Source organism: Heliangelus exortis, chromosome 23 (genome assembly GCF_036169615.1).
Source record: "Heliangelus exortis chromosome 23, bHelExo1.hap1, whole genome shotgun sequence".
In the NCBI taxonomy this organism is placed as follows: Eukaryota; Metazoa; Chordata; class Aves; order Apodiformes; family Trochilidae; genus Heliangelus; species Heliangelus exortis.
The window spans coordinates 970,809-998,328 of record NC_092444.1 but is presented as its reverse complement, the minus strand read 5'-3'; the positions used below and the strand labels follow the sequence as shown (position 1 = coordinate 998,328).

General features: G+C 50.8%; 2 protein-coding genes across 5 annotated transcripts; one reads left to right on the top strand and one right to left on the bottom strand.

The window, feature by feature from the left end:
• Positions 1-29: 29 nt before the first annotated feature.
• Positions 30-16,133, top strand: C23H1orf167 (chromosome 23 C1orf167 homolog). Of its 2 annotated transcripts, XM_071767235.1 has the most exons (22): positions 30-809; positions 929-2,555; positions 3,116-3,159; positions 3,746-3,965; positions 4,129-4,310; positions 4,777-4,874; positions 5,211-5,397; positions 5,783-5,964; positions 6,319-6,433; positions 6,594-6,816; positions 7,049-7,176; positions 7,325-7,406; positions 7,780-7,922; positions 8,389-8,597; positions 9,771-9,915; positions 11,739-12,009; positions 12,151-12,285; positions 13,451-13,559; positions 13,778-14,009; positions 14,122-14,257; positions 14,953-15,063; positions 15,746-16,133. In XM_071767235.1, the coding sequence occupies exons 2-22, from the start codon at positions 1,308-1,310 to the stop codon at positions 15,803-15,805; spliced, it is 4,260 nt and encodes a 1,419-aa protein (XP_071623336.1). In that variant the 5' UTR covers positions 30-809; positions 929-1,307; the 3' UTR covers positions 15,806-16,133. The 2 variants fall into 2 exon arrangements, with proteins under 2 accessions (XP_071623336.1, XP_071623337.1); XM_071767236.1 differs by lacking the exon at positions 12,151-12,285 and having other exon boundaries at positions 6,271-6,433.
• Positions 16,134-17,115: 982 nt separating this feature from the next.
• Positions 17,116-27,484, bottom strand: MTHFR (methylenetetrahydrofolate reductase). 3 transcript variants are annotated; one of them, XM_071767240.1, is made up of 13 exons: positions 27,375-27,484; positions 26,704-26,745; positions 24,733-25,166; positions 23,432-23,670; positions 23,045-23,155; positions 22,676-22,869; positions 21,973-22,223; positions 21,152-21,286; positions 20,682-20,862; positions 20,295-20,477; positions 18,797-18,898; positions 18,439-18,558; positions 17,116-17,946 (listed from the first exon to the last, which is right to left on the bottom strand). In XM_071767240.1, the coding sequence occupies exons 3-13, from the start codon at positions 24,972-24,974 to the stop codon at positions 17,683-17,685; spliced, it is 2,022 nt and encodes a 673-aa protein (XP_071623341.1). In that variant the 5' UTR covers positions 24,975-25,166; positions 26,704-26,745; positions 27,375-27,484; the 3' UTR covers positions 17,116-17,682. The 3 variants fall into 3 exon arrangements, with proteins under 3 accessions (XP_071623341.1, XP_071623342.1, XP_071623343.1); XM_071767241.1 differs by having other exon boundaries at positions 24,733-24,982; XM_071767242.1 differs by lacking the exons at positions 26,704-26,745; positions 27,375-27,484 and adding an exon at positions 24,582-24,638 and having other exon boundaries at positions 24,733-24,870.
• Positions 27,485-27,520: the final 36 nt, after the last annotated feature.

Here is a 27,520-nt window from a genome sequence, read left to right as displayed (position 1 = left end):
GGGGTTGTTTTTTGAGATTATATCAGAGGGGTGTATGTGTGTGTGTCTTTTCACAATGCCATTTAAAATTTTTGTTAGAGGGTGTTGGAAAAGGGTGGTGGTGAGAATGACAGAATGATTGACAACTTGCTTTTAAAATCTGAGGGAATGAAAGCTCAGTCCCTCAGCTGCACTTACCTGGCAGCAGTAATTTCTGAGTCTCTGCTCTGTGTGAGTGGTAACCCCCTGACTCAGTGGCTAGACTGCAAATTAGGTCTCCCATCTGTGCTCTGACTCCTCCAGGTTAGGGGACAACGTGGATTCTCTGCTTCTGTAAACACAGTTTCATCCTTTAGTGTGGACAAGAAGAAATTGGCCTGTGTAGCCTTGAACTTTTGCAGGCTGTAGCATGAAACATAACAAATTTTAGGTTGCCTGAAGTTGAGGCATTACCTTTCCTATCAGTCTGGAGAAAACACAAGTGTGGGGGAGATCAGAGCTGGATTTCCAATCAATGAAGAGGGGTGAGCATTGTACTCCAGCTGGAGCCATGTTCTGACTGCTGTAGAACCATTTTCTTTTAGGACCTATTCTTGTCTGGTAGACCCAGTTAGATGCAAAGCATTCTAGAAAAGTCTCTACAGACTACCTTGTCTTGGCAGGGGGATAAACAAGAAGATCTTTCTGGAGGCTGCATGCATGCATGATGCTGGAAGTCTTTGTTTTCCAGGTTTTCTGTTGAGTCTGTCCCTTCAGTCATTACTAAATGACGTGATTGTCTGCTGAAAACAGGAGGAGAGCAGTGTCTGGGACAGTCAGGACTGAGGCTGGTGGGTTGGAGACAAGGAATTTCTAAGGAAAGTACCAAAAGCCTTTGGCAAACTAGGGAAGATATGGCGAGAAATATAAATGCTCCTTTGTTTCTGTTTCTCCTTACTTTTCTTTGTAGCCAAGAAGCATTCAGAAGAAAGGTGGATGTTGCTCTGTATGGGCAGAAGAAGAGGAGCAGCCATCCCTCAGCCCTGGCTGGAGGCTGTGGCACAGAGTGTGACCCCAGGCAGCCAGCAGCACAATCCTCCTGCTCACCCCATCTCTGCCTGCTGGGAAGAGAGATCCTGCTCTGAGACACACTGATCTCTCCTCCCCTTCTGGACCATTCTGGGTCAGCACCAGGCAATTCTCCAGCTCCTGCTTCCCACAGCAGAATCATCTCTGCTCCAGGCTGCAGCAGCACAGCTCCAAGCCTGTGCCTGGAAAGTAGTTTAGCAACAAGAGTAGTCACAATCCAGTGGGAAAAAAACAGCCTCAGCCTCCTGTGTGCCTCTTGTATGGATCCTGTCAGCCCCTCACTGGTCAGTGCAAGTTTGTCACCTCCTGCAGGTTCCCCACTTAGGCATCAATTAGTGGTGTGTCCCTCCTCAAGGAGCTCCAGTCAAGGTGTCAACACTTGTGGCAGTGCAGCCCTGACCTTGGGGGATCTGGATCCATCCAGCTTGGAGTCCTTTCAGGCTCTTTTGCAATCCTCCCAGATTTCTGCCAGCTTGTACTGTTCAATCCACAGGCTTAAGCAAGAAACTGCTATGATGGGGATAAGGGGCTCCCTCCCTCTGGAGCCCAGGTCTTCCCCAATTAGTGGCAATTTGTGCTTTGCTCATGGTGGTTCAGCTCCTGGTATCCTGAGCACAAGAGAAGAGCAAGCTGGAGTAAAGCCCAGTGCTGCTCAGGCAAGATTGAAATGGGGGGTCCCATTTGCTAGAGACTGGAGCCTTGGTGCCATGAGAAGGGACTTGGGTCCTGCAGAACCTCTCTCTGCCTCTCACAGCTATGGATACCTTGGCTCAAACATCTGGAGAACCAAACTTTCAGGTGACATTCAGCCAGAAGCCATGTCAGCTGGGCTGGGCTCTGGCAGGATGGTGGAGAGAAAAGCAGATTCCTTCTATGATTCCTCCCATTATTTACAGTGCCAGGCCCAGGCAAAGGCAGCTCTGGCAACTGGGAGCCTTTATGTCCACACACAGAGTCATTCCCCTGAAAAGGTCCTGAAAGGAGAAGAGGCATCTGATGCAGCATCTCCAGGTGCTGCTCCTCAGGAGAAAAACCCTCCAGGCAGTCTGTGTCCAGAGGGTCTGAAGGTGTCAGTAGTGACAGAGCTGGGGGGTGCTCAGATGGATCTTGGTGTAGCCATGTATGGGGCCCCCAGGGGAGTCTCTGTAACAGTGGCTTCTTCTTCTTCTGGAGGAAAAGAGTTCAGACCAGTCCAGCAGCTCAGTATTAATTCTGTAGGAGTCAGCTCTGAAGCTCCTGCAAAGCCCAGCAAGCAGTCAGAGGAGGTGGCAGTGGTGGGCAGGAGCCAGCCCAGGGCTTTCAGGATCCAGGTGGAAGGTGGCTTTGGTGAATATTCTGACACAGATTGTATGAATGTGAGCAGAGAAGGAAGGAGGAAGAAATACTGGAGTAATTGGGAAGCTGATGCCACTCCCAGGCAGCCTGAAGAACCTTCTGTGGAGAGGAGACCCACAGAACCCTGGTGCTGTGCAGAAGGGAGCCAGACCCAGGCAACTGCATCCCGAGAGGTGAGGTTGTGCTCACTGGGAGCATCCCTGTTGGCAGAGCTTCTTGTCATTGCTGCTGCTTCTTGCTTGAGATGCAGAGCTGAGGTGAGACAGTGATGGGAATGCTTGTCTTGTGGGGTGTTTTCTGGCCCTGAATGGTCAGAATTTCATCTCTTCTGGTCCTGCTCCATCCCATCCACATCTTTCTGTCTCACATGATGCTTCCTAAGGACCAGCTTGTTCACTGGGTTGTTCTTGGGGATGCCAACACCTCTTTGTGTTATCTGGATATCTTTGTGTTATCTGTGATATCTGGATATGCAGAGGGGGGAGCACTGAAGTGGCTTTTACTCCGTGTGTATCTCCAGGGCCCTGAGGTTTCAGTTTTGTTGTGCTTTTCCATGTCTGGGACAGGTCAGAGCAGTGGTGGGGGCAGTGTCAAAGGCATCTGCACAACCCAATGCCCTGAGGCAGCAAGGCTCCTGTTTCCTCCAGACTGATTTGCCATGCTGGGCACAGACAAACTATTCAACAGGGTATTGGGAAAATCATGTGAGTTACTGTCCTTTGTCTGCTTGCAGGTCTTGGGGAACAGCTTCTGGCTGATGAAGGGGAAGGAGCAAAGGTAAAAAGTCTCTGTGTTTGTCTGTGAGTGTGCTGGTTGGTAACAGGGGAGGAAGATTGCTGGCAAGAGGCTAAGGAGCCACATTCCTGGGAATATTTGGGTTTAACCAACATTATTCTGCCCTGGCTGGCCCAGGGGCTGCATCCATTTCTTTTCAAAGGGTGACCATCTAGAAGGGAGCATGCTTTAAAAAAATATTTCTGAATCTTTTAAATTCTAGCTTCTAAATTCAACTTTGGCTGCTGCCAAATGAAGCAGCATTGGTACCATATGTACAGCTTTGAAGTGCAGCAAACTCCAGCATGCTCACTGCATAGTTAAAAAATATCAAAAACTGGGTTTTTCCATGGGATGGGATTCAAACTGGTGACCTGTGGATGTGTGTGGGATCTAGCAGCAGTGGCAACTAAATTTGGTGTAGGGCTGCAGGTTTTCCACTCGTTGGAGAAAATTATTTGAAATATCTCTTCTCAGCTTGGTGGCTGAACCCTGATTGCCACCTCCTGGCTGTGTTTAACTTTCCTTTCTGTTAATTGGAGCTCACTTCTGTTTTGTTTTTGTGTTTTGGTTTTTTTTCCTCTTTAAGTTTCCAGCATGCCAGGGACAGACAAACGCTGAGGAGGTGTTTCCAAGCATGGAGGGGACACATCCTTTGGAAAAGAGCTGCAGCCAGGCAGCTTCACAGGCAGCAGCTGCTTGGGAAGGGCTTCGGTGCTTTGCAGAGGGCTGTGCAGCAGAGGAGGATGCAGCTGGAGACAGCCCAGCAGAAACATGCCCTGGCTCTGCTGGCTGTCAGCTTCCAGAGGGTGAGGCCAGGCTGGGGACAGCAGAAGTGGTGCTGGGAGTTAGGGAAGGCAGAAATCCTTTGGACAGGGAGGAGGAAGGGGTACCCTGTGTGAAACTGAGCGATGGGGATGCTGCCTGACACTCTGCCTGTGCTTTGTTCTGACCCTGTGGTTTCCCCTCCAGTGGAAGGAGGCTGTGGCTGTGGCAAAACACAGCAAGAAGCAGGCTCCACAGCCTGAGCCAAATTCTTACCCCCCACGTCCACCAGTGGGTTGTTTTGGAGCAGGAAGATTAGCAGCTATGACAACCCCAGCTCAGCAGCAGCTTACAGCAGGGCACTCACAGGAGGCTGAGCAGGCTTGTAGGTAAGCTGAGCCCTTTCTCTCTTAGCTTGGACAAGGTTACAAAGGGAGAAATTTTTCTCAAATAGTGGGAGACTTGTTTCCTGGTCCTTGGGTACAGAGTTGTAGATGAGCACTGCAAGAATTAGCAGCTTAGCTTTAAGAACTACCCAGTCCTGTACCAGAGCTTCCCTGCACTGCTGTGTTCTGTCTGCCCTGAGTGTCTGACTGAAAATTTCCTGTCCTATTTCTTGAGTTCAGCTCTCACCTGTCAGAGCCATAAATGAGCCTGGAGTGAATGAATCCTGCAATCCCTGGCAGTGCCCTAGAGGGGTCCAAAGCAAAACCTGTTGTGCTTTCTGATTCTGAAGGCAGAAGAACAAGTTCAGACAAAGAGAGAGCTGCCTAGAGAGAAGGAAGGCTCTGAATTCTGTCCTGTGAGTGCCTCCTGGGACAGATGGATGTTAAAGCATGTTTGTGGCTGTTTCAGGGTGGAGGCACAGCTGTGGACACAGCTTCACTGTAAGCAGAGAGGAGATGAGTTCTGCTGGAGAGCTCAAGGGATCAGAGATCTGAGAAGGCTGGCTGGTAAGCACACCTTCCACACCAAGCCTTGGCACAGCTGGGAGGTGATGACTCTTTCACCACGTTTCTTGGTTTATGTCATTGTTGCTCTGACCTGACTCAGAATCTGATCCTGCAAACAGCTGGGGCAGTGTTTGTGCTGGCAGAGTGGCCCATTTGCCATGTCACACACCTTGTGACTTGTTTCTGACATCAGTTCAGCTGCAGCAGATGCTGTAGCCCCAGCACCTCCCTGAGGTGCCCTTTTGAGTTGAGCCAGGGCGTGTTTGCTGTCTGACAACAACTTATTTGAAGTTCCCCCAAGTTCTTTTTGCTCCCCTCCATCTCTCCTGCCCACAGCAGCTTTCAGACTGTGGCGCCTGCAGAAGCAGCTGCAGAGCACAGAGAGAGCCAAGCTCCTGGAATCCCATGTTCTGCTGGAAAAGAAGCAGCTCCAAAAGGTGTTCTGGGTGTGGCGTTCCCGGTGCTTGGAAAAGGAGCAGATTTTGGCACTGACCACTCGGTTCCAGAGAAACTTGGTCTCCCAGTAAGTCTGAGGTCTGGTTTTCATGTGAAATGTCTGCTGCCTGTGAAAGCCCAAGGAGTGACACCTTACAGCCACCTATTGCTTTGTGTTGGTTGTAATACAGGTGGAATTAGGGACAGAAACATGAAAAGGAACTCCTGTGGCCAGGAACATTCTGACTTACCCCCTGCCAGATCTTTTTCTTCCTGACCTTTCATGTCCTGAAAGACCAAAGCTGAGGGTACCCACTGTGCTCTGCAGGACGGGGGCTTTTTAATGCAATAAAAAACAGAAGCTCAGAAGGTGCTTCTGACAGGTTCTGTCTGTCTGTCCTGAACTAAACTCCATCTCAGGAGGAGACACAACCTTGTATCATGGGATTTTATTTTCCTTTTGGTTTTCTAAGGTGCTTCAGTGCTTGGAAGGAGGCTGTTGAGCAGAAAGCACTTTACAGGCACAGCCTGGGCCATCTCAGAGCAAGATCACTGAGGAAGTATTTCCAGCAGTGGGTTCAGCTGCTGCAGATCAGAGAAGGGGATCAGCAGAAAATGGGGAACTTCTTCCTCCTCCAGAGGAGACAGCATCATGGTGAGCAGCCTGGGGCTTGTGCAGGGTCTAAAATCTGGGGGTGCTTCAGCTCCTCCCTCCTCTGCTTGGATGGTGAAACCAGCCTGAGAGCAGATGCTCAGATAATACCTGGTATTAACAAAGCAGAGTGGACAGAGGATTAAGTTGTTCTGGATGTGTTAGGGAAGCTGTAGGGAGATTTGCTCTGCTTCATAAACCTAGCAGAGTCTTAAACCTCGGAGAGAAGCAGCAGTTAGAGGGCTGGGCTGGGTTTCTTAGCAATAACTTCTGACAAATTCTCTCTTGTCCCTCTCCATAACTGGTAAGGACCAGTTAAAAGCTCAGAAGCTGAAGATCAGCCCTTGTGCACTGCAGAGAGATGGTTTCCTGGGAAAACAGGCTGCTCTCTTGATGACCTCTGCAAAAAAATAAAGCTCCAGAGAGTTTATCTGCTGTGGAAGGCAAGGCTGCAGGATCATCACAGAGCTGAGTGAGTTAAGAACAGCCAATTCCTGGGGCCCTGCCCTCAGTGCCCACTTGATTTCTGTTCCTTCTGGAAGAATCCCTTTTCCCAGTGTCTTGCTTGTGCTGGAGACCCCCTCTGGTATCTCCTTTCAGTCACTTTACCATCTCAGTATCTTCTGTCTCAGTTCTTTCTCTCAGGCTTTAGAGCAGTGTAGGCTCAGAAAAGCTCTGAAATTATGGCATCAGAAGTGTCTCCTGGTGCAGACAAGTGAACAAAGTCCTGAGCACTTCCATGGGGCTGTGTGTGAAGAGCCTCTGCCCATGCTGCTTTCAGAGGACCTTGCAACATCTTCTGGCTTTGACAGCAGTGCTCCAGCTACTCTGGCCTCTCAGAGCTCACTGGAAAAGGTGAGGAGATCTTGATCCATCCAGAGCTTAGAATTTTTTTCAGTGGAAAATTTCTGCTTCAGCATCCTACTGTCATCAGCAAAGTGTGCTCAGAGTTCAGGCCTGAGGAGCACTGAGCCTGTGAGGTCCTGGAGCTTAATTGGAAATGATGAAATCACTTCTGTCTGTGCCCCTCCTGGTTCCATCGTGAGGACATGAACCTCACAGCTTGTCCTCCCCTTCATACCTGCAGGAACACAGTTTCAGTGACAGCAGCCAGCAGAGCTTCTCTCTGCCATCCTGCAGCTTCGTGCAGCTCCAGCAGCCTGCAGAGCTGCCAGCTGAGCAGGACTCCTGCCCTCCTCACCACACTGCATCTGGGTAAGCTGGAGACTGGTTCCTGGGGGTGCTGGTAGCTCTGGCCCCTTGTTTGGTCTGGCTGAAGTCCCTTGTGCCATCTCACAGCATCCTGCCATATACTTTGTCCTCTTCTTTCTTTCCCTTTCCCCCTGACACTTTTGTCTTGCAGAATAAATTGGTTTGTGGGAGGCCAAGTCCAGAGTCCAGATGATGATGTGCAGCCTCCCAGCAGTTGCTCTGCAGAGGAAGAGGTGAGGCTGCATGTAAATAAATGTACCAGGTTTTCTGCACAGCTCAGTTCAGGGGAGAGCCCTTGGGTTCCAGTACTGGTTTGTGGAGCAGCCTCCCTGCTGCTCTCTCTTTGTTTTTCTCCCTTCTGTCTCAGACAGCAGGAATGGAAGATTGAGACATTTCTCAGGGTAATTCATCCCTACCCTGTGCCAGCTGGGTTGGAAATTGGCCACGTGTCAAGGCTTTAAAAGGGATGTGCCAGCCCCTTGCCCCTGGATGTTCCTGTGTGAGACAGTCACAGAAATCACAGGAGCAAGGGGAAGGGCTGAGGGGTTTGGAGTCACTGAGTTACAGCAGCAGTTCAAGGCCCTTTTTTACTTTTCTGGATTACAGGACTGCAGGTCTGACAAGGAAGCAGAGAGCTGCAGGCTCCACGCAGAGCAATGCTGCCTGCAGAGGTATTTTATTATTTGGTCAGCTCAGACTCAGCAGCTTCTGAAGGCCCAGCAGTACTGCAGGCTCACCCAGCTGGCTCGGTGGGTATTGTGCTTTCCAGAACTTTCCTAAAGATGCCTCTTTTAAAGTTCTATGCTTGCCTTTAGAAAAAAAAAATAATTCTTCCTCTAGCTTTTTTTTTTTTTTTCTGTCTTCAGTGGCAGTTTTGCAGCCCCTTATTTTGTTTTCTTCCTTCCTGGTTATATCTGACCACAATTATTTATGGTTTGATGGGATGCCCAGCATCCTGGTAATGTCCTATCCCCTGAGCTGCCTTTGTTCCTTCCTCAGTCCAAAGCTGAAGGGAGAAACAGGTTTGACATGGTCAGGACAGAACACCTCACTCCCAGCAACTTCTCCTTTTCCTCATTTCTCACGGGGAAGAAGGATGTGAAGAGACTGGGTGTGTTTGCTGAGCTCCCTCCTGTGTGCGTTGTTAAAATTTCAGTTCCAAGGCTGTGTGGGAGCTTTTCCTACAGCTGGTCCCACGACCTTTGTCTTTCTCAGGGCTTTTTTCAGCTGGCATCACTGGGTTGTGGAAAATAAGACCCAAAAAGCAGCAGCAGCCCTGAAACATCGAGTCCATTGCTGCCGGGTGGCTTTTAGCCTCTGGAAGAGGAGACTGGCCCAGAAAGTGGAAGCTGAGCAGAGGTTCAGGTGTCACATTCACCAGATGACTGCAGCTGCTCTCTGGCATTGGCATTCCTGCTGGCAGAGTGAGTTACCAGGTCCTACAGGGGCATTGGTATCCCAAGTGGTATCCCGGGATAGGGATGCTGCAGGAATCATAGAATTGGCTGGCTGGGTTGGAAGGTTGGAAGGGACCTCAGAGCTCATCAAGTCCAACCCTTGCTCCACTCCCCCCGTGGTTCCCAGCCCATGGCACTGAGTGCCACATCCAGGCTCTTTTGAAATATCTCCAGGGATGGAGAATCCACCCCTTCCCTGGGCAGCCCATTCCAATGGCTGAGCACCCTCTCCAGAAAGAAATTCTTTCTCATGTCCAACCTAAACCTCCCCTGGCACAACTTGAGACCTCTTGTGCCCTCTTGTCTTGCTGAGAGTTGCCTGGGAAAAGAGCCCAACCCCCCCCTGGCTCCAGCCTCCTTTCAGGGAGTTGGAGAGAGTGATGAGGGTTGGGAATGAGAAAATTCTGCTTCTGGTTGTAACTCTGTTTTTTGCTTCTCTGGAATAGTTGGGAAGGAGAAAATCCTGCTTCTGGCTGTAACCCTGTGTGCTGCTTCTCTGGAAAGCACATGCAGAGGAGCTGAGGAGTCAGGAGGTGCCTCTGTCACTGACTTATCCCACATTCCCTGCTGTTTATGCCAGGGAACATCTTCCCTTGGCAGCTGATTTGGGAAGAGGTGGATCCTGCTGTACCTGCACTGCCAAAGGAGTTCCCAGGCAGTGCAGCTGGGGTGTTAAATGGAGTTCCAGTGCAGCATTCCAGGCTTGGATGTGGCTCCTCAGGGCTTTGCTGCAGTGCTAGCAGGGCCTCCCTTTTGGGGCTGTCTGGTCCTGTCCCTCAAGGGATTCCAAGTGCTTTAAGTACTTAAATTTAAGTTTAGCTTAGTTAAGTTTAGTACTTTAAGTGCTAAGTACTTAAACTGTGCCAGGAAGGACCATTCCCAGTTTCTGATGGAAAACTGCCTTGCAGATGAGAGTAGGAATGATTCCTTGCTCAGGTAAAGGCAGGAGAAAAACCCAAAGGTCTTGCAGACAGAAAAATCCCAAGGTCAATTGAAAAGTGTCTGCAGGTGCTAAAGAAGGGATGGGAAATCTTCCAGTCTGGTCCCATTTGGTGTTTGCAGCAGATGCATTCTCTGCTCTGATGGGGGAAAAAAAAAAATCCTTGGGCTCAGCTGAGGAAGCTCTTGTGTCCTCTCCAGGGAAATGTGCTATGAAAGAGCTGCAGCAGCAATGGGCTCAGCACAGCTGCCAGCAGAAGCAGAGGTTGGTCCTGCAGACCTGGTATTGCCAGACAAAGAAGCAGAAATTTGCTGCTTTATTCTGGGAACGACTTCTCCTGCACAGGTTTGAGGAATTTTTTTTTTTTTTTTTTTTTTTTTGGCGTGGGGGGGATGGGGCAAGCTTTGAGTGGAGAGAAATTTATATAGCAGAGAATCCTGTGTATTCAGACCAAAAGTTTGAGTTTGAAAGCACAGCTAATTTGTGTGTAAATAGACAGGAAACAGTGTAAATAGTTCTGTGGGGGTTCCCTGGGGGTGCTCCTGGGTTGAGGTGTCTGTGACCCCATAGCCTCACTGCTCCCCATCTCCTTCTTCTCATGCAAAACTTCTTTGTTTCCAGAACTTCTGTTTAGTCTTAGTTATGCACCATGGTATTTGTAAACTAAACATGAGAGATGCAAACACATTTATCCAGTTTAAAGAGCTGAGAGCCTTGTTTCCACTGTAATTATTCTGTATTTGTATGCTGGGCAGAGACCTTAGAGAAATCTGATATTTACAAACCTGAATCTCTTTTAGATTCTGGACACAGCACGTTGACTTTAATTTAAACTAATATGAAAAACACCCCAGTTCAAGATATTCCTGCAGAAAAGCAATATTCAGCAAGTCTATGAAGGGACAACCATGAAATTCCATCTCAGTGTTAGGTACAAGTGAAGCTGTGGGATGCTTGGGACCCTTATGGTGCAGATCCTGAAAACACAAGGATTTGGTCTGCAGAGCCAGTTGCCTGCTGCCAATCATTAATAAATTACTTATTTCCTCTCTCAGCTGATGTTCAGTAGCTTTCTCACTGAAACCTGTTTTGTCTGGGGTTTGTTGTGTGCCTGAGAAGTGCCCAGCTGCAGTGAACCAGAAATTGTTGGGATGTTGCTCTTTGAGACAGCTCAGGAGGATAAGGATGAGTAAGATTATTTATACCCAGGACTCACTTAAGGCACGAGAAGTGCAGGTTTGACCCCAGCAGATTTCCTTTAGAATTTGAGGTTCGGGCTGAGAGGAGACAAAGCTGCAGAGGAAAGAGCAGCTGAAAAACCCAGTAAAACCTTCGTGTCCCTGCACTCCCCCCACCCAATTGCATTTTTCAGTCTGTGGGGTGGCACCCTGGTGGGAAGTGTGTTTGGGAGAAGTCCTTGATGTTGCTCCTTCCTGCAGAGTGTGTCCCCACCATTCATCTCCCTTCTGGGCTGTCCTTTGATGAGAGAGCAGTGATCATTTCTCACCTGGGTATGGTGCAGGCTGAGCCCTGTCTCTTCTGGGGGGGGCATTTTTCATGCTAGGATAACCTGAGATGGATTCTCTTGATCTTCAGAGGAGCCTGCCAGGCAGAGGATATTTACACCTCTGCTCTGTGGTGCAGGGGGGTGATTTGCATAATGAAAGTCCAAGTGGAACAAGGAACCAGAAGGATAAGCCAGGAATTAAAAGCAGATTGGCTTCTGGGGGAGCAGAGGAAGATTGGCCTCCTGTGCATCAGCCTGCAAGGGACAGGGAGGTTATTGTGGGTGCAGATTTACAGTGGGGGTAATGGCAACTCCTGGAGGCAGTGATTTTTTATTTTTTTTTTTTAATAAAATTGTGTCCATAAAAATTATAGTGGTACATCCCCTGTGCACGGGCCCTTAGTTTCTGACAGCCAAGAAAACAGCTAAAATCTGAATCTTGGCACCAAGCTGCTGTCTTAAATTAACAGAGGGGAAAAGATACCCAAGTGTTGACTGTAAAAGGAGTGAGAGGAACAGGGGTTTTTCTTGCTGGATGTCCTTTTGCTTGCATTGCTTTGCAGGGTGAGAAGGTGGGATTTGGTCTGCAGTCTGTCCAGTGCTGACACAGAAATGTGACTTGGGGCTTCTGCTGCTTTTCTGTGCTCTTCTTGTTTTCCAGGTGCCTGGTGGCTTGGGCTCAGGTCACTGCCTGCAGCCTGAGGCAGCACCGAGCCCTGTCTGGCTTCCAAAGGGCCAGGGAGCATCATCTCCTGGCTGTGAGCTTTGCTGAGTGGAGGGAGAAATTCCTGAGAGCTGAAGAGCAGCAGGAGCTGAGAGAGAGAGCCCAAAGGTGGGAAGGAGCCTCTCGGGGTAAAGCTCAGCACCGCTGGCGAGTGGCTTCCCGAGGCCACCAAGCCCTGCACCTGGGAGCTGTGGCTGCTGTAAAACAGGTAAGAAAAGGTTCCAGTGGGACAGCTCTTAGCTGCCTGCTCTCTTATAAAGGCCTCAGCTGGGGCACTGGGATGGACTGACAAGGGTTGTATAAAAAACCATCTTGGTTTGACTTGTCCCTGCCTTGAAATCCCTCCCAGGCTGCTTGCAGCTTCATCCCCATCATCTGGCACTGCCTGCAGCAACCATCTGGAGCACAGCTAAAAGGGATGGGGACATTTGGACATTTGGACCAGGGAGGCAAGAGCACTCTGTCCTCTCTGCTCAGAGCTGAGGTGGGATCATCACTGTCCCTGCAGAGCAGAGCAAGCTGTCAGAATCACAGCTTTTTTCCAAAGGGCTCCCAGCTACAAACCACAGAGAGGTCGATTGGTTTGGAAGGGCTGAGCCAGCCCTGCTGGGACCTCATCTGTGCAGCTTCCAGCCTGGGGTGTTTAGCACATTAAGCTACCTGCAGGCACAGGAGCACAAGTGTGTCTCTGAGGATGGTTTGTGTGCCTGCTGGATGTGCACATGGTGCTTGTTTAGCCTTAGAATCACAGGATGGGCTGGGTTGGAAGGGACCTCAGAGCTCATCAAGTCCAACCCTTGCTCCACTCCCCCCGTGGTTCCCAGCCCATGGCACTGAGTGCCACATCCAGGCTCTTTTGAAATATCTCCAGGGATGGAGAATCCACCCCTTCCCTGGGCAGCCCATTCCAATGGCTGATCACCCTCTCCAGAAAGAAATTCTTTCTAATGTCCAACCTAAACCTCCCCTGGCACACCTTGAGACCTCTTGTGCCCTCTTGTCTTGCTGAGAGTTGCCTGGGAGCAGAGCCCAACCCCCCCCTGGCTCCAACCTCCTTTCAGGGAGTTGGAGAGAGTGATGAGGTCTCCCCTGAGCCTCCTCTTCTCCAGCCTCAACACCCCCAGCTCCCTCAGCCCTTCCTCACAGGACTTGTGCTGGATCCCTTCCCAGCCTCCTTGCTCTTCTCTGGACCTGCTCCAGCACCTCAATCTCCTTCCTGAGCTGAGGGGCCCAGAACTGGACACAGGACTCAAGCTGTGGCCTCCCCAGGGCTGAGCACAGGGGCAGAATCCCTTCCCTGGACCTGCTGGCCACGCTGTTCCTGAGCCAGCCCAGGATGCCATTGGCCTTCTTGGCCACCTGGGCACACTGCTGGCTCCTCTTCAGCTTCCTGGCAATCCAGACTCCCAGCTCCCTTTCTGCCACTCTGTGCCCCATGGAGCTCCCCATGGGGTTGTTGTGTTGAACCTCATCCCCTTGGGATCAGCCCAACTCTCCAGTCTGTCCAGGTCCCTCTGCAGAGCCCTCCTGCTTCCAGCTGATCCACACTCCCCCCCAGCTCAGTGTCATCTGCAAATTTGCTGATGATGGACTCAATCCCCCCATCTAAATCATCTATGAAGATGTTAGACAGAACTTTCTCTTTGCAGGCCTGCAACTACTGGACCAAAGCAGCTGCCTCCTCCCTGTGCTCACGGCAGTGCAGCAGCCTGATAGGTGCTCGGAAGAGCAGGAAATTGTCTCTCTCCTGGTCCCTCAGTAAGAAGCTTCACCTTCCTCTCTCCCTTTCATGGGGCCCTGCAGGGAGTGTGGGTGAGGAGGGGAGGGAGTGTTTGCCAGAGAAGTGTCTGGGATTCCTCTGGGGAGTTGGAACTCTGACTGTGAGGTGCTTCTGTCTTTGGGAGCCAAAGGGCTCATGGCAACTCTTACCTCTCTAGCCCTGGGGTTACCTCCTATGTGGTTCTTTTCTTTCCTAGAAAGCAGAAGAGGCAGAGAGAAGGGCTCAGCACCAGTGGCCTCTCCTGAGCTTTTTCCCAGTGCCTTTCACCGCTGGCTGGTGCTGTACAGAGCCCAAAGCAGGGCTGAAAGGCTGCTGCTCCCTCACCTGGCACTGGGACCTGCTGTGGTGGGACCCCCTTCTGCACAGGGAAGGATCCAGGAGGAAGAAACAGAGGTGGATTCAGAGGAGTGGGATAAGAAGTGGCTTGGGTGAGTGGAGTGGAGGGCACTGGGCTTCCTCTTGTTGCCATCAGGGAAGGATTCCCTGGCAGGGCTGCTGAGCTGCTGGCTGATAAAGCTTCTTCTCCTTTCTTGACTATAGGAAGAAGTACCTGAGGTGGTGGCATCACACAGTGAGACTTCACCAGTGCCAACGTGCCAGGAGACTGCAGTGTCTGGCAAGGGGGTGGCACCAGTGGAAAGAAGGCAGCAGGATGGTGATCCTGGCACAGGAGCTGGTGAGGGACACCATGGGAGTCAGTGGGCAAGCTTGCTCCCTCTGAAGCCTCCCGTAGATCCTGGCACCAGAAAACCAGAGATTTCTTGCACCAGATTTCTTGCTGCTGTGGTCACTTTTTCCATCTTGCTCTGTGCCATGGCAGACTGGAATGCTCACACAGTTATTGTGCTTTGCCCCATCTTGCAGCTGGGAAGCTGGCACAGGGTGATTTGCACGGGTGATCTGCAGCCTGTGCAGAACATTCACAGCCAGTGTCACAAGCTGTGTCCTCATCTCTGTCCCTGATCCATTCCCCTGGTGCCCACAGCCCACCAAGGGCTGTCAAGTGGCCTCCCCTTCTCCTCAGCCCTGGCTACCTGAGATCAGCCCCGTGTTGTGTTTGGCTTCCTGGGCACTACCTGTGCTCTGACCTGCCCAGGGAACAAGGTGACACTTGTGTAGTCAGCACATCCCTGTGGAGCTGTGCCAGAGCCTTTCCCTGGGGCACTGTCATTTAATCAGCCCCAATATTTGCAGGATATAATCAGTAGCTGAGCAAGAGCTTTGTCAGTAGCCAGGTTTGTTCATTACTGATGCAAAGTCATTCAGGAGAGACTCAGGGAAGCAACTGGGAGCAAGATGGGACTGGAGGGAAGTGAAGTGGTTTTCCTGCCAGAGCCCAGTTAATCTCTGTGCTGCCTCTTCTCCTGGCAGGCCCAGCAGAGGTTGATAGAAAAGGCCTGGAGGGTGTGGAGACAACGACATTTGCAAACCTGTGTGGTGCAGAATTTTTTGGAGGAGGAAGCCAGGAGCCTGCTGTCTCAGGTAAGCATTTATGACCCCTTGAATTCCCTGGTTCTCAGTGGACCAAAAAGGATGTCCAAGGGACAGCTGGGGTTCCCTGCATCCCTCACCCTGCACAAAGCACTTTCTTAGGGAGAAGCTGCTTCCGTGCACTGGGGAACAGGACTTGCCTGTAACAAAGGGAAATAGCTGCCAGCTTTATATGGGTCCATTTTGGGGTGTTTTTCAAAGCTTTGTGTCAGCAGTCCCTTTCCCTGATGTGTGCTCCCTTCCCCACTGTTACCAGAGATGGTAATTTCCTAATCCCCAGCCTCTCAAGAGCCCACTCAGGGAAGAAAGAGGCTCCTGAGTGGTGCAGGAGGCTCCATTGTGCTGACTTGCATCCAGGGGCAGGCAAAGTGCTGTAAATTTGAGGAAACCAAAGCTTTGGAGCTCAGACAGCCAGTTTGCTCCTCTGCCTGCTGAAAATCCTCCTTTAACAACACGAGAGCAAGGACTGAAATTAAAGGGCAGAGGGGACACTGGTCTTCCTTTTTTCCCCTTGATTTATACTCCAGAATCACAGGGAAGGGCTCTGAGTGAACAGTGGGGCAGTTGGCATAACCACTGCTGGAGGAAAAACGATGTTTAGGAGTCCTGTTTTGGTGGCTGCAGCCCCTCAAGGGTAACCCGGGTGTTCCATTTGTCCACTTGACTGTTCCAGGCCTTTGGAAGGTGGCAGCAGCTCACAGCATTCCAGCTGAAGGACAAAGGACACTGCTGAATGGGGAAGCCTGGCTGCAGCTGCTGCTCCTTGCAGGACACAGGAGGATGCTGCTGGCTGGCACAACAAAGAGCAAGAGCTGCTCCTGCACAACCCAGAAAGCAAAGGAGGGAGAAAAAAGGAGAGAAAAGCAGCCCTGCAGGCCAGAAGCACCACAGGACAACCCAGGAAGAGATGGTACTTAGTGAAAGTTCCTCTTGAAGGACTGGTATCCTACCTCCCCAGAGGCACAGATTTGAGAAGTTACTCCCTTTAGTTGTGAGATTCCATCCCCTTCTCATCTGGATCCTAATCTTGCTGGAGTTCTGATTAAAGGTCAAAAAAAACCCCCACCTTATAGGCTCTCCCTTAACTCAGTGTTTTTTCCTGGACAGGAGTTTAGTGTTAAGCATCAGTCTGAAAGAGATGAGCAGGGCTCTGCCTGTGCCCACACTGCACATCCTGTTGATTCCAAAGTCTGGACTGTCCTGGTAGGTGTCACAGGGTCTTTATTTTTAGCTTTGGCTCTTCCCCTGAGGGTGGATTCCCACATGGCCCCCACCTCCTCCCCCTGTCTAGCTCCATCAGCTCTTCATTAAGCCTTTCAGTGGGTGGCCAACCTCTTGACTGCTTCCTGCTGGTTCCTTTCTGTGCAGAATGGGCTGGGGATGAAGAAACCTGCTGGGAACAGCTGAGCACCAAAAGCTTTTCTGAGGCAAGACAGGCGTGTCTGACCCCCAACCTCCCCATTACTTGCTCCTGTGATTGATGCCCTGTAATTACCCTGGATATATAAGCCCAGTCTCAGACAGCTGTAATGAGAGGGTCTGAAGAAGCTGGAAAAAACCTTTTCTTCTCTGCTTGTTTGAAATAGATGCTCACCCCATGGCAGGGATCTCAAAATCCCACTGGGAACTGCCCCAGGGTCTTGTTTCCCTTGCCTGTGCTGGCTCTGCAGGATTGTTAAGTACACAAAGCAGCCCCCACAGCTCCCCCAGCCCCTTATTTCAGAGCTGTGGGGCCTAAGGCTGTGCAGAGTCATTAGGTCAGGACAGAGAGGCTCTTTCCCTACAGCCACTGGAAAAAGACCACCCCAACCCTTCTGAGCTTGCAGAACAGAGCCAACATTTTTAGCTGGTTGCTCTAGGTATGCTGTAGGAGTTAAGTTTTCTTTTCTTTGTCTACACTTCAGTTAGGGGATGTGCTGAAAGTGAAGACAGAACATAAATATAAACAATTGGTTTCCTAAAGCTTCCCCTTGTGCCAGGCTCCTTAGTTTGCAGACACGAGTCTCTGCTACTTAACAAGAGCATGGCCTAGTACAAGACACATTTAGATTTGTGTGGTTTATTTACTTCAAGAAGTAGTGTGATTCCTAGGGGGTCTCATCCAGAAGTGAAATTCACAGATTGCTATTAAAAAGAATACAGGAAATATAACAAAAGGAGAAAAGACAGGGAGGAAATTTTTCCTGGAGTGAGTGCAAAAGAGCCTGATATGACCAGTAATAGCAAAACACACCTTGGGAGTGCAGTGTAAAAGGGCTGGTAGCTGCTGAAATAACCTCCTGGCACAGGCACTGCTGAGAGGAGCATTTCTGCCCTTAAGGCAGCATTTCTGGCACGAGAAAGTTACCAGAATCACTGAGTTTTATTCCCATGGGTGCACAAGGGCTCCCCTATCACTGTAATTAACATAGCCATGATTAGCTCCTCTTCATCCTCCAGAGCTGACCTTCCATCTCAGTCTGGAGTCTCAGCTCAGAGGTTCAGGTAGTTCTGGCTCTTGTTCAGTGAGGAGCTGGGTGGCCTTCATGTTGGGGACAGAGGAGGATGTAGTGTGAGCAGCTCAGAGCCATGATGGCCACGGGGCTGAGGAGTGTGTGCTCCACCATCAGCTCAGGAACTGCTTTTCCTCTCCCCACAATCAGTGGCCAGAGGGGGCAAAGGGTTAGAAGAGAAATTCTCGCTGCTGAGTTGGAGATTCAGCAGCTCAAAAGTATCATCCACAACCTGCCAGAGGCAGTTTTCAAGGGGGAAGTCGTTGTCCACCAGGTTGACCAAGTAGTAGTTGTCATGGATGTACTGGATGATCATGCGGGAGGGAGACTCCTCCTCATAGAGCTTGGCCCATTGCTCAATCCACAGGGCAAAGGCCTCATCCTGCCAGGGGAAAAAAATAAATGGGAGTGGTGTCAAGCACGTTGGAGACCTGCATTGGACAGGGACAAACAGTGTGACCCAGCCCTGGCCAGCCTGGGGCCTCTTCTCATTAAAAAAATGTCAAGAGCTGCCCCAAGAGCTTTGCAGTCAGTGGGAAGTCCCTGAACACAACAGCTCAGAGCTGGAAGGAGAAACTCAGCTCAATGCTGCCCCTCTGTGTGTAAAAAGGGAGGGAAAGCTACTGCCCAGAGTTCTGACTGACAGTGGTAGCTCCCAAATCTCCTGTTACTGGGAAATTGGTGTCTCTGAAGAGCTCTTGGGGGACAAAAGCTCTCCTTAAACTGAGGGAACGGGAGGTGATATCACCTTGCAGAGGTCCAGGTGTTGAACAAGTGTTCCACTCTGACATGGGTTGCAGATTAAGAATAAACTGCACACTCTGAACTTCCAGGGCATCCCAGCAATGTAATCCCAGGAAAAGAAAGGTCTCACCTTCCAGGAGAGGAAGCTTACAGGATCCACCACAGTGGGCTGGATGATCTCCCTGCCTGGGAAGATGCCCCAGGTGACAGCATTGGGTTGCAGATCTGGAGCATTGGTGATATTCTGGCCCTGCCAAAGGAGGGAAAACATTTCTGAAACAACTGTTGGAGGGAGGATTTGAGTGAGTTGGAACAAGTTTGTTTCCCCTACCCTTGCTAAAAGCTCAGACAGCTGCTGCACACCACAGCTGACTTGTTTTCCTTCCCTTCATCAGCCCCACTTTGCTCATGATGATCTCTGAATCTTTGCTATTTGCCTCTCTCCCAAGGTGGTGAAAGAAAAAAGTGTCCTGTAGACAAGAGCTTACCTTGACATTGACAATGTGGTAGTTCACTCTCAACTCATACTTCTTCAGCACTTTGAGCAGTGCCGTGACAATCTCACTGGAGGTGAAGAACTCCAGGTATGCCTGCAGGGGTGGGAAAGGGGAAAGAGAGCAAAAGGCTTCACTCCTGGCAAGGCTGGGACACATGCAGGCAGCCAGCTGCACAGTCTGTGCTGCTGGGAAACCAGCCAGCTGAAGGCTTGTGTGTCTATTCCTGGAAACGTGTACCAGAGGAGGCTTGAGCACAGGATTTGTAAGAGGTGGGGAGAAAAAGAAAACTGGGAAGAGCAGAGGTAAAAGCCCAGACACAACCAGCTTAGGAAAGCCACAAACTCCCTGTACTGCACCCATGTGAGCAGAGAGGCTGGAAGGAGCTCCAGGCAGCCTCTGGAGCTGTGCTTGGGAAGCAGGCTCTGCCAGACAGAGGGAAGTGCATGGATGAGCTCTGACTTGACCTCAGCTCTCCATGGCACCCTAAGAACAGCAGTGTCCTGCCCAGGCAGCCCAGGTCAGAGGGAACAGAGGTCTGGGGTCTCAGCTGGGCTCTGCCAAGCACCCTACAATTCCCTCTGCTCATCTTTTGTTCCCAGTTCTGTGTGCTTATCCAACCTAATTCTGCAGTTGCTTCATCTACCACTGCTCTGTGCTTGGCTGCTCCCAACTGCCTCCCCTCCCCTCATTTCCTGGCTATTGTGTGGGATGATGGATTTCCCTTCACCTCAGGGGAATTTTTTTCCTTTGAAAACATAACTGCATTTGCCATCTGCTGGTCTCAGGGCTTTAGTGGTTTGGATCCTTTTGAACAAGGCTGCTTTGTTTCCTAGTGAGGCACTTGCTTGGCATTTACCTTGATGGGAGATTCCTATCACAGCCATTAGTGGCAAGGCTCTAGGGCCTGAAAATGCATGGAGGAGGCAGGCAGGGGAGATAAGACTGCTTGCAGGCCAGGGGAGGAACCTCTCAGCTCTCTGAGCAGCACAGCAGCAGTGCTGGGGGATGCAGGCAGTGGGTGAAGAACTCTGCCTTAGAGAAAGACAGAGAAACTTTAAAATGCTCAGATATTACTGAGATAATTACAGGAGATATTACTGAGATATTACTAGGATGACACGAGACACTGCTAGAGACACTGCCTCATTGATCCCTATTTTATGAAAAAATTGGGTGCTTCCTGCATCACTGAATGTGATCAGATGCACTACATGTTTGTATCTAAAAAAACTGTTGTCCTGCTCTAGAAAGAAGTAAACCCAAGAAACTCTAGATGGGAGGCAGGGGAATACAGCTGTTCAGTGAGCCATAGAGGTGACATAGTCTGTGTCTTAAGACACCAAAGGAGCTTTGCCTTGTCTCAGTGAGAAGGCATTAAGATAAGAAGCAGGCAGAAGGATTATCTGGGTGAAAGCCTGGGACCTCCCCACCTGACACAGACCAAACTGGGTCACAGCTCCTTGCTGCCCAGCCCAGAGTCATGCAGTACCTTTTGGAAGACATAACCCCCACTGGGCCCCCAGCCTACAATGGGGTCTGTGGATGGTTTGCCATTGATGTTTGGCTGGGAGTTGATGGTCAGGATTCCTCTTCTGTTAACCTTCTCCAGCTGCTCCTTCAGGAGGTTGGTTTCAGTGGCAAGAGGGTCATCATTCCATGGCATGCATGTAACCTACCCGTGGAGAAAGGATGGTGCACAAAGAATGTAACAAACCTCTCCTTACCATCTGGGGGTTGAAGGAACTTAAATGCACTATTGGTCTGAAATACACCTGCTTCAGGCCACTTTGGTTCCAGGGACAGGATATCTCTAACTCTAAGAATGACTGCTGAAGTAATGGCCTGCACTGCTGTCAGTACCAGGGCCATCACTCACCTTGTGCCCATTTTTGTTGGGTTCTCCAGTGATGTAACATGTGAACACCTCAAAGACACTTTCCTCACTGGTCAGCTCTTCTCCCCACATCTTCAGGAGCTCCTCCCGGGGAGACTTGCTCTTCAGGTAGAAGAGGTAATAGTCCTTCAGCTCCCCAAATGCTGGAGAGGAGGAGTTACCCCTGTAAGGGAAGCAGACACAGGATTAACAGGCTAGTGAGGAAGATGAGCTCATTTGGTGATGCAGGAAGACACCACCTGGGAAGAGAAACACCCAGCAAAATCCTCCTGAAGACCAAAAGCCTCTTGACCTTCTCATTCAACTCCAAGCAAGTAGGAACCACTTGAAGAAGCCTCCTGTGTTGTCAAGCCCAAAGCGTGCTCAGAACACCCACTAACAGCAGAACCTGACTGTGGAACAGGCTTTCAGACCACACCTCCACCTCACAGCCACTGCCAGCTGACACCTACCATCTGCCATTGGGGAAATCATCCCACTCCTGGGTTCTGTAGATGTAACTCTTGGGCCTGGAGGCCCAGAAGATCGGGCGCACATCTTCAACTCTCCTCTTGGGGTGAGCACTGACTGCCCAGGGCAGAGGCCTCCTGCAGGGGAGGAGAAGATGTTAACACAGGTCTGCTGACTTTCTACTTCCCCAGGATAGCTTTATCTCTGGGGAAAAGCAAGTGACAGGGGCTGAGAAGAGTTCTGTTTGTCAAGAAGTAGGACAGAAATCTTCTTTCTTTATGGAAAATCTTTTCCCAGTTTGCTCACAGGATGCTTGGTAGGTGTCTACTTAATGTTTAAGGACAACATTGACACCTGAGATTGGAAGAGGTAAGGGGAAAGCACTGTGGGAAGCTATCTTTAACAAGAAGCAAACACAACTATCAATCTTTCTTTGCTTCCTCATGTCTATGCTAAAGACTCTGAGAGAAGTTTGCATTCCCTTTACCAGCAGCAGGAGCTTATATAGCACCTAGCCTATAAAAGAGGTGGTGACAGACCTCAAAAAATATGTTTAGGTTTTTAAAGTTCCAGAACAGGCTACTTTAAAACCCCTTGACTAAAACAAATCCCTCCTTCAGTTGTCCCTTCAGTTCCTCCCAGCTTTTGTCAGAGACCTGCAGGGAGGGGGAACTTCTTAACGCAGAAAGGCAATAAAAAAAAAAAAAAAAGAACAAAACAAAAAGAAGCAGAGGAAATGCCAACCCATCCACTGCTTGAGCCTTCAGTAGATGGGGTGGGTGGATGGATGGATGTGTGAGAAGCCAGCACACACCCTGCTCACCTGGGGTCCTCCTTCCAGACACCCAAACGCTTAAGGACTTCGGTTGTAGCCACTTCCCTGTTGAGGGTGTAGAAGTGGAGCCCATGGACCATGCCACTGTCCAACAGCTCCCTGCACATGGACACTGCCAGCTCCACCCCGTAGTTCCTGATAGCTGCATCGTTGTCCTTGATGGGCTCAATGACATCTTTGATTTCTTGGGGTACTTCCAGCTTGGAGAGCTTCACCAGCTGGCGCAGGGAGTGGTAACCCTGGAGGAGGACACAGGGGATTTTGATTGTTCCAAGGCTCTTTTTGGGCATCCCAGTAACACAGGTACTTGACCTCAGTTTTGTGGCAGGAAATAGAGAATTGGGGCTCCTGGATTCTACTCTTAGGGCCCAGCTCTAGGATGACACTGGTCATCTCACTTTAGGTGATTCCTTCCCATTTCTTTCCCTGAGCCCAGTGTGATGCCAGTGATGACCAATGCCTTAGGACTGCCAGACCACTGTATCCCTTTGCCACAGGAGCACAGAAAACCTTTTGAGCTTGTTATTGCATGTCTAGGAGTTTACTTTGGCAAACCATCCACAGGTTTCTCACATGTTTAGCCCTCTCACTTCCCAGAAACTTTGTGGAGCCCTGTTTCAGAACCTGACCCACAAACACTTAACATCCTGGATCCTTCCTCCCTCCCTGAAGCAGAATGACTGAATTTCACCTGTATGGGGAAGATGCCAGGAATAATAGGACAGGTGATGCCAATGGCTTGACAGTCCCTCATGAACTTGAGGAAGGTTTCTGAGCGGAAGAAGAGCTGTGTAATGATGAAGTCTGCCCCAGCAAAGACTTTCTCCTTCAGGTGCCTCAGGTCTGCCTCATAGCTCTCTGCTTCAGGATGACCTGTGGGGTACCCTTTGGGGGGGAAGAGGGGAAAAAAGAAAAAACCCAACACCTAGTGGTAAGGACAACACAGTAGAAATTAGTAAGTGGATAATCTGATTGTGCTGCCACTTGCAGCAAGGCTCAGAGAGGGACTGCTGAGCTGATCTCACACCCTACCCCACACTCAGCACTGAAAGATATTTACCTGCCACACAGATGTCAAAGTAGTCATCAAATTCACTGCGAATGTGCTTAACCAGATCAACAGCATAGTTGAAGCCACCTACTTCTTCCTCCCATTCCTCACCAGAAGGATCTGAAAAGAGAACAAATCTACAGCTCTCTTCAACTGTTTGCTGGACTCAGATCTCCCAGTGATGTCAGACCCTCTGCTATCAAAAGGAAGACAAGGTGAAACCTCCACATTTGCAGTTCTACTCATGGACTGCTTCTGTCTATCCTTCAACTGGAGGGCCTGCTAACAAAGGGCTCAGGGCCTAACAAAGGGCTCCTTTCCTGCAGCAGCAGGAGCCTCTGAATCATATTTCTCCACTTCCACTCTGGGATTAAAGACAAGGACAAAGGGATTCACCTCCACGCAGTGCCATGATGTTCTTCAAGCCGAGCCTCTTGGCTTTCTGCAGGTGCCCTGTGATGTCCTCCTTGGTCTGATTGCAGCAGGTCATGTGCAGGATGGTCTCCAGCCCGCAGTAGTTGACTGCAGTGTTGGCAATAATCATTGAAGAGGTCTCCTTGTCAGACCCTGGGTCCCCTGCAGGGTGCCACGTCACATCAATGAAGAGAGGGCCACCCGCTCCCATGCGGTCAAACCTGGGGAATTTAGGGCTGTGTCAGCCTACCCTGCAGCCAGCTCCCCTCTCTGTGCCTGAGACACCTTGCTCACTGCTGGAATGCCAGCAACAGGCAGAGAGAGCTCAGAGAATAGCAGCAGGAGAGACCAAGGAAAGTGCTGGACTGGGAGTTTAAGCAAGTGGCCAATGTAAATAAAACCATCCCTTCAGGCTGTATGAGGAAGAGGTTATGATCTCTCTGAAGAAGAAGCAACTGAAGTGTTCCCTGCAGAACACACTCTCAGCATGCTCTATCAGACTCTTACATCTTCTGATACACAACAATGCCAGTCCCATTCCTTTTGAGATGGCAGACTACAATGCAACCCCCTGCTCCCAGCTTTAACTGCAGAGACACCAAATATGAAAAGATGGACCAGATCTCTGCTGGCTTGTCAAGTGTGCCAAACAGAAGAGACAAAGGTCTTGCTCTGGGTTGAACAGGCCCTTCAATTTAAAGGAAACCTGGCACTGGCATCCAGCAGCTACACATAGGAGTTAGGAAACTTCCTCTTCTCCTCCAGGTGAGTACATGGTGGCTTCTGGTGCTCTTGGCTCTCATTTAGCATGTAGGTGGGGACACTTATCTCAGAGGCTAAATCTAGTCCTCAGTAATACAGAGGAAGAAGCCATAAAGGCTGCATGATTCTGGAAGCAAGTGTGTCTCTGTTCCAGAGAACTGGGCGCACTGCCCATCAAGTAACATTTCCTGTTCTTAACAGGTACTTGGCTGCTCTATTGTCCTCTAGAACTCTGCTTCAGCCCCAGAGCATGACAGTGGGGTTGCTCCACCTTCACAGCACATGGGAGAGGGGAAACGTTCTGGCTCCCTCAGCAAGCCCACCACCACCACACTGGAGTCTTCAGGGCCTCCAAGGGAAGACAAGTTACCTGGTGTCCATTACCCTCCTCAGCAGGAAAGCACAGCCCCACTACCTGCTTCGTCACCTGGAAGGGGAGACAGAGCATGGGGCAGAGCCTATTTCCCAGCCCTCCACCACAGACCCTTCCTCTCTCCCTTCTCCCAGCTTGCAGCCCTCACCTGGAGATGAGATTGACGGCAGCATTGGCCGTGCGGGGAGGGAAGAACTCCAAGGAAAACCACTTGTCTCCCGAGTCCTGCCGCCGCCGCATCTTGTCCCGCAGCCGCTCGTGCCGCTCCGCATCCAGCACAGGGGTGGAGCACCGGGAACTCTCCTTGGAGCCCTCGCTCCCGCTGCTGCTGCCACCCTCAGACTTGGAGCTGGAACTGGCACTGCAGGTAGGCTGGGTCTCGTTGACCATGGTGATCTCTGGAGGAGGGAAGAGAGGGAGCAGGCCGGTGGGTCCCAGAGAAGGGAGGCAGAGATCTCAGGAAGGAGGAGAAGCAGCCGGGGTGGGCAGCAGACAGAGAAAAGGAAGCCTGTGCCAACACTCAGCATTAATCATCATTAAGCAGCCTTTTGTCAGCCCTTGGTTTAAGCTGTGGTACGGGATCTGGTGAAAACAAAATAAAAAAGTGTGTGTTAAGATAGTGCTGAGGGAAATTACACACCAGCTGGCTCCATGCCACTTTGGTGCAGCTCTTCTGTGTCTGCTGGGTCACATTTGGCTCTCACAAGAGTCAGGTCAACATCACTTTTGACCTGACTACAACTTAGCAAGCCATGGTTCCTGCATGCATCAGGTGAGGGACTCTTTGACCTTGTGGCCTTGGGCAGGGCGTGCCAGCAGATTTGGATTTATTTCTCTAGCAGCTATCTCTTGGACTGTATCCACCCTCAGGGTTCCCTGGTGTTTGTCCCCAAAAGGCAGAGCTGTTTTGCAATGTAGGCAGGAGAACAAGTGCCAAAGGGACAGGTACACAGGAGTGCACAAACTATTCCTCTATCCTAAAAAAAAGTGACAAAACCTCTCTGCTCAGGCCATCCCCACAAACACCATGCTTTGTTTTGTCTCTGCTGGCCTCAGACAGTTGCCTTTCTTTACCCTTTTTCCACAGGGCACACCATCTCACAACTGTCCCTTCTGCACACATCCAGCTCTTGACCAGATCTGCTGCTCCTTTGCTGATGCTGTTTGGAAACAAAGCCAGCAGAGACCATTCCCTTCTCCCTGCCTTGACACCATCAGCTGGGCTTGCTTGGCTTCACACAAAGGGTTGTAACACAGGCTGCCCAGCTCCCCATAGCTCCCTAAAGTTTCACCCACTGCCTTTAAAAGAAGGTAGTGATTACAGGTAATTAAAGAGCTGTGATAAATTTGAAACTGCATTTGAAACTTTATGTACCTGCTAAAACTTAAAATTGTCACTGGGAGACCCAGAGCATTGTGTCTGAGCAGGATTTAAGCCTGTGTTGTAGGAGATGGTTGGGTGAGCTGGTGTGCATGCTGCCCTTATCATGAGCTTTGTGGGTTTAGGTCATCCAAGAAGACTTTGAACTCATCTTCTACTGTTTACAGTGAGTTGCAGATCAAGCAAAATCCTTTGGGAGAAAGTCTACTTTTACCACCTGGGGCTCTCTCCAGCTGGCAGGAGATAGGAGAAAGGAGCACGGGCTTTGTGCTGCCAAGAGGATCTGGGAGTCCTGAATCCCTTGCAGGGCCACAGTAAAAATCAGCAGCACAGACCCACTGACAACTGAAACAAAAGCAGCTGGGTGCACAGTAGCAGCCCTGACCAAACTCTCCCAAAGGATTTTGCCCGACATCCACGTGGCATTAATCTGGGAGAATTATCCCCAATTGGTGATCGAGCTGGTGGTGCAAAATCACATGCAGTCAAATCCCAAATATCTCACTTCCATTCAGCATGCACAGCACTGCAGGCAAACCAAAGGACCTCTGTTTTCTCACTTAAGATTTAACACCCATCACAAGGCAAGGGTTCACATATTAATTAATTAATGTCTCTAGAGGATCAGCCTTGCTGTTAAGGGAAGTTCCTGACCACACTGGCAAGCAGGAGCCACAAAGCCAGGAGAGAGGCCCCACTTAAATCTGATTGACAAGCAAGGCTTACAAGTTTCCTTACCATCAGATGCATCTCAGATCTGCTGCCATGAGCTCACAGTTACTGCAACGAGAAAAAAAAAAAGATTTTTATAAACAAAAAGTCACAAAATAAAACAATCTTAAACACCCATCAGCTGTTTAGTCTGTGCTCCTGCTTTTCTCTCTACTACAGAGCTCAAGGATCCGGAGCCCAGCACATGGATGCTGATCCCTGGGGCTGTGTTTACGTGATGTAGTAAGATGGGAGCAGTGCCTCTTCCCTTCCCTGCAGGATATTTGCACAGTTTCCAGGCCTGACCTGGCTCCGCATCCTTCCCAGAGCAGTTCCACCGCCCCAGCTCAGCTCAGCCCAGCGGCTCCCATGTCCGCTTCGCAAGGGGCCGGGCCGGGCCTTGCTCTCCGGGGCCGTGGCACCGGGCTGACAGCCCTGCGGGGACGGATCCACCCGCGGCACGGCCACGGGAAGGCCGGGGGGGTGGGTGGGAGGCCGGCACCCCCGCGGCTGCCCGGGGAGAAGGGAGAGGGGCGGCAGCCCCGGGGGGGTCTCTACTGCTGCTGCTGGGGGCCAGGCGGGGATCCGGCCGCTCCTTCACGTCCCGAAGCAGCGGTGGGCAGAGGGATGCGGGCAGATCGGTCCCGACAAGGGGTGTCGGGGGGTTGGGGGGTGCCGGTCCCCCCGGTACCGCTCACCTGCAGCCGGTGCCAGGCGCTGCGCCCGGGGCGGACCCAGCCCGCGGCCCTTTAAGGCCGCCCGGGGCGGGTCACGTGGGTTCCTGTCCCTCCCGTCCCCCCCTCCCCGGTCCCCGTCCCCGTCCCCCCCCTCTCCCTCTCCCTGC

Excerpts from the sequence above, each read along its gene's own strand:
- C23H1orf167 (XM_071767235.1), top strand. The coding sequence starts at position 1,308 with ATGGATCCTGTCAGCCCCTCACTGGTCAGTGCAAGTTTGTCACCTCCT. Across the intron at positions 3,966-4,128 it reads TGGCTGTCAGCTTCCAGAGG|TGGAAGGAGGCTGTGGCTGT; the intron begins GTGAGGCCAGGC and ends TTTCCCCTCCAG. Across the intron at positions 7,177-7,324 it reads CCTCACCACACTGCATCTGG|AATAAATTGGTTTGTGGGAG; the intron begins GTAAGCTGGAGA and ends TTTGTCTTGCAG.
- MTHFR (XM_071767240.1), bottom strand. The coding sequence starts at position 24,974 with ATGGTCAACGAGACCCAGCCTACCTGCAGTGCCAGTTCCAGCTCCAAG. Across the intron at positions 23,156-23,431 it reads CATCATGGCACTGCGTGGAG|ATCCTTCTGGTGAGGAATGG; the intron begins GTGAATCCCTTT and ends TTCTCTTTTCAG. Across the intron at positions 17,947-18,438 it reads TAAGCTTCCTCTCCTGGAAG|GATGAGGCCTTTGCCCTGTG; the intron begins GTGAGACCTTTC and ends TTCCCCTGGCAG.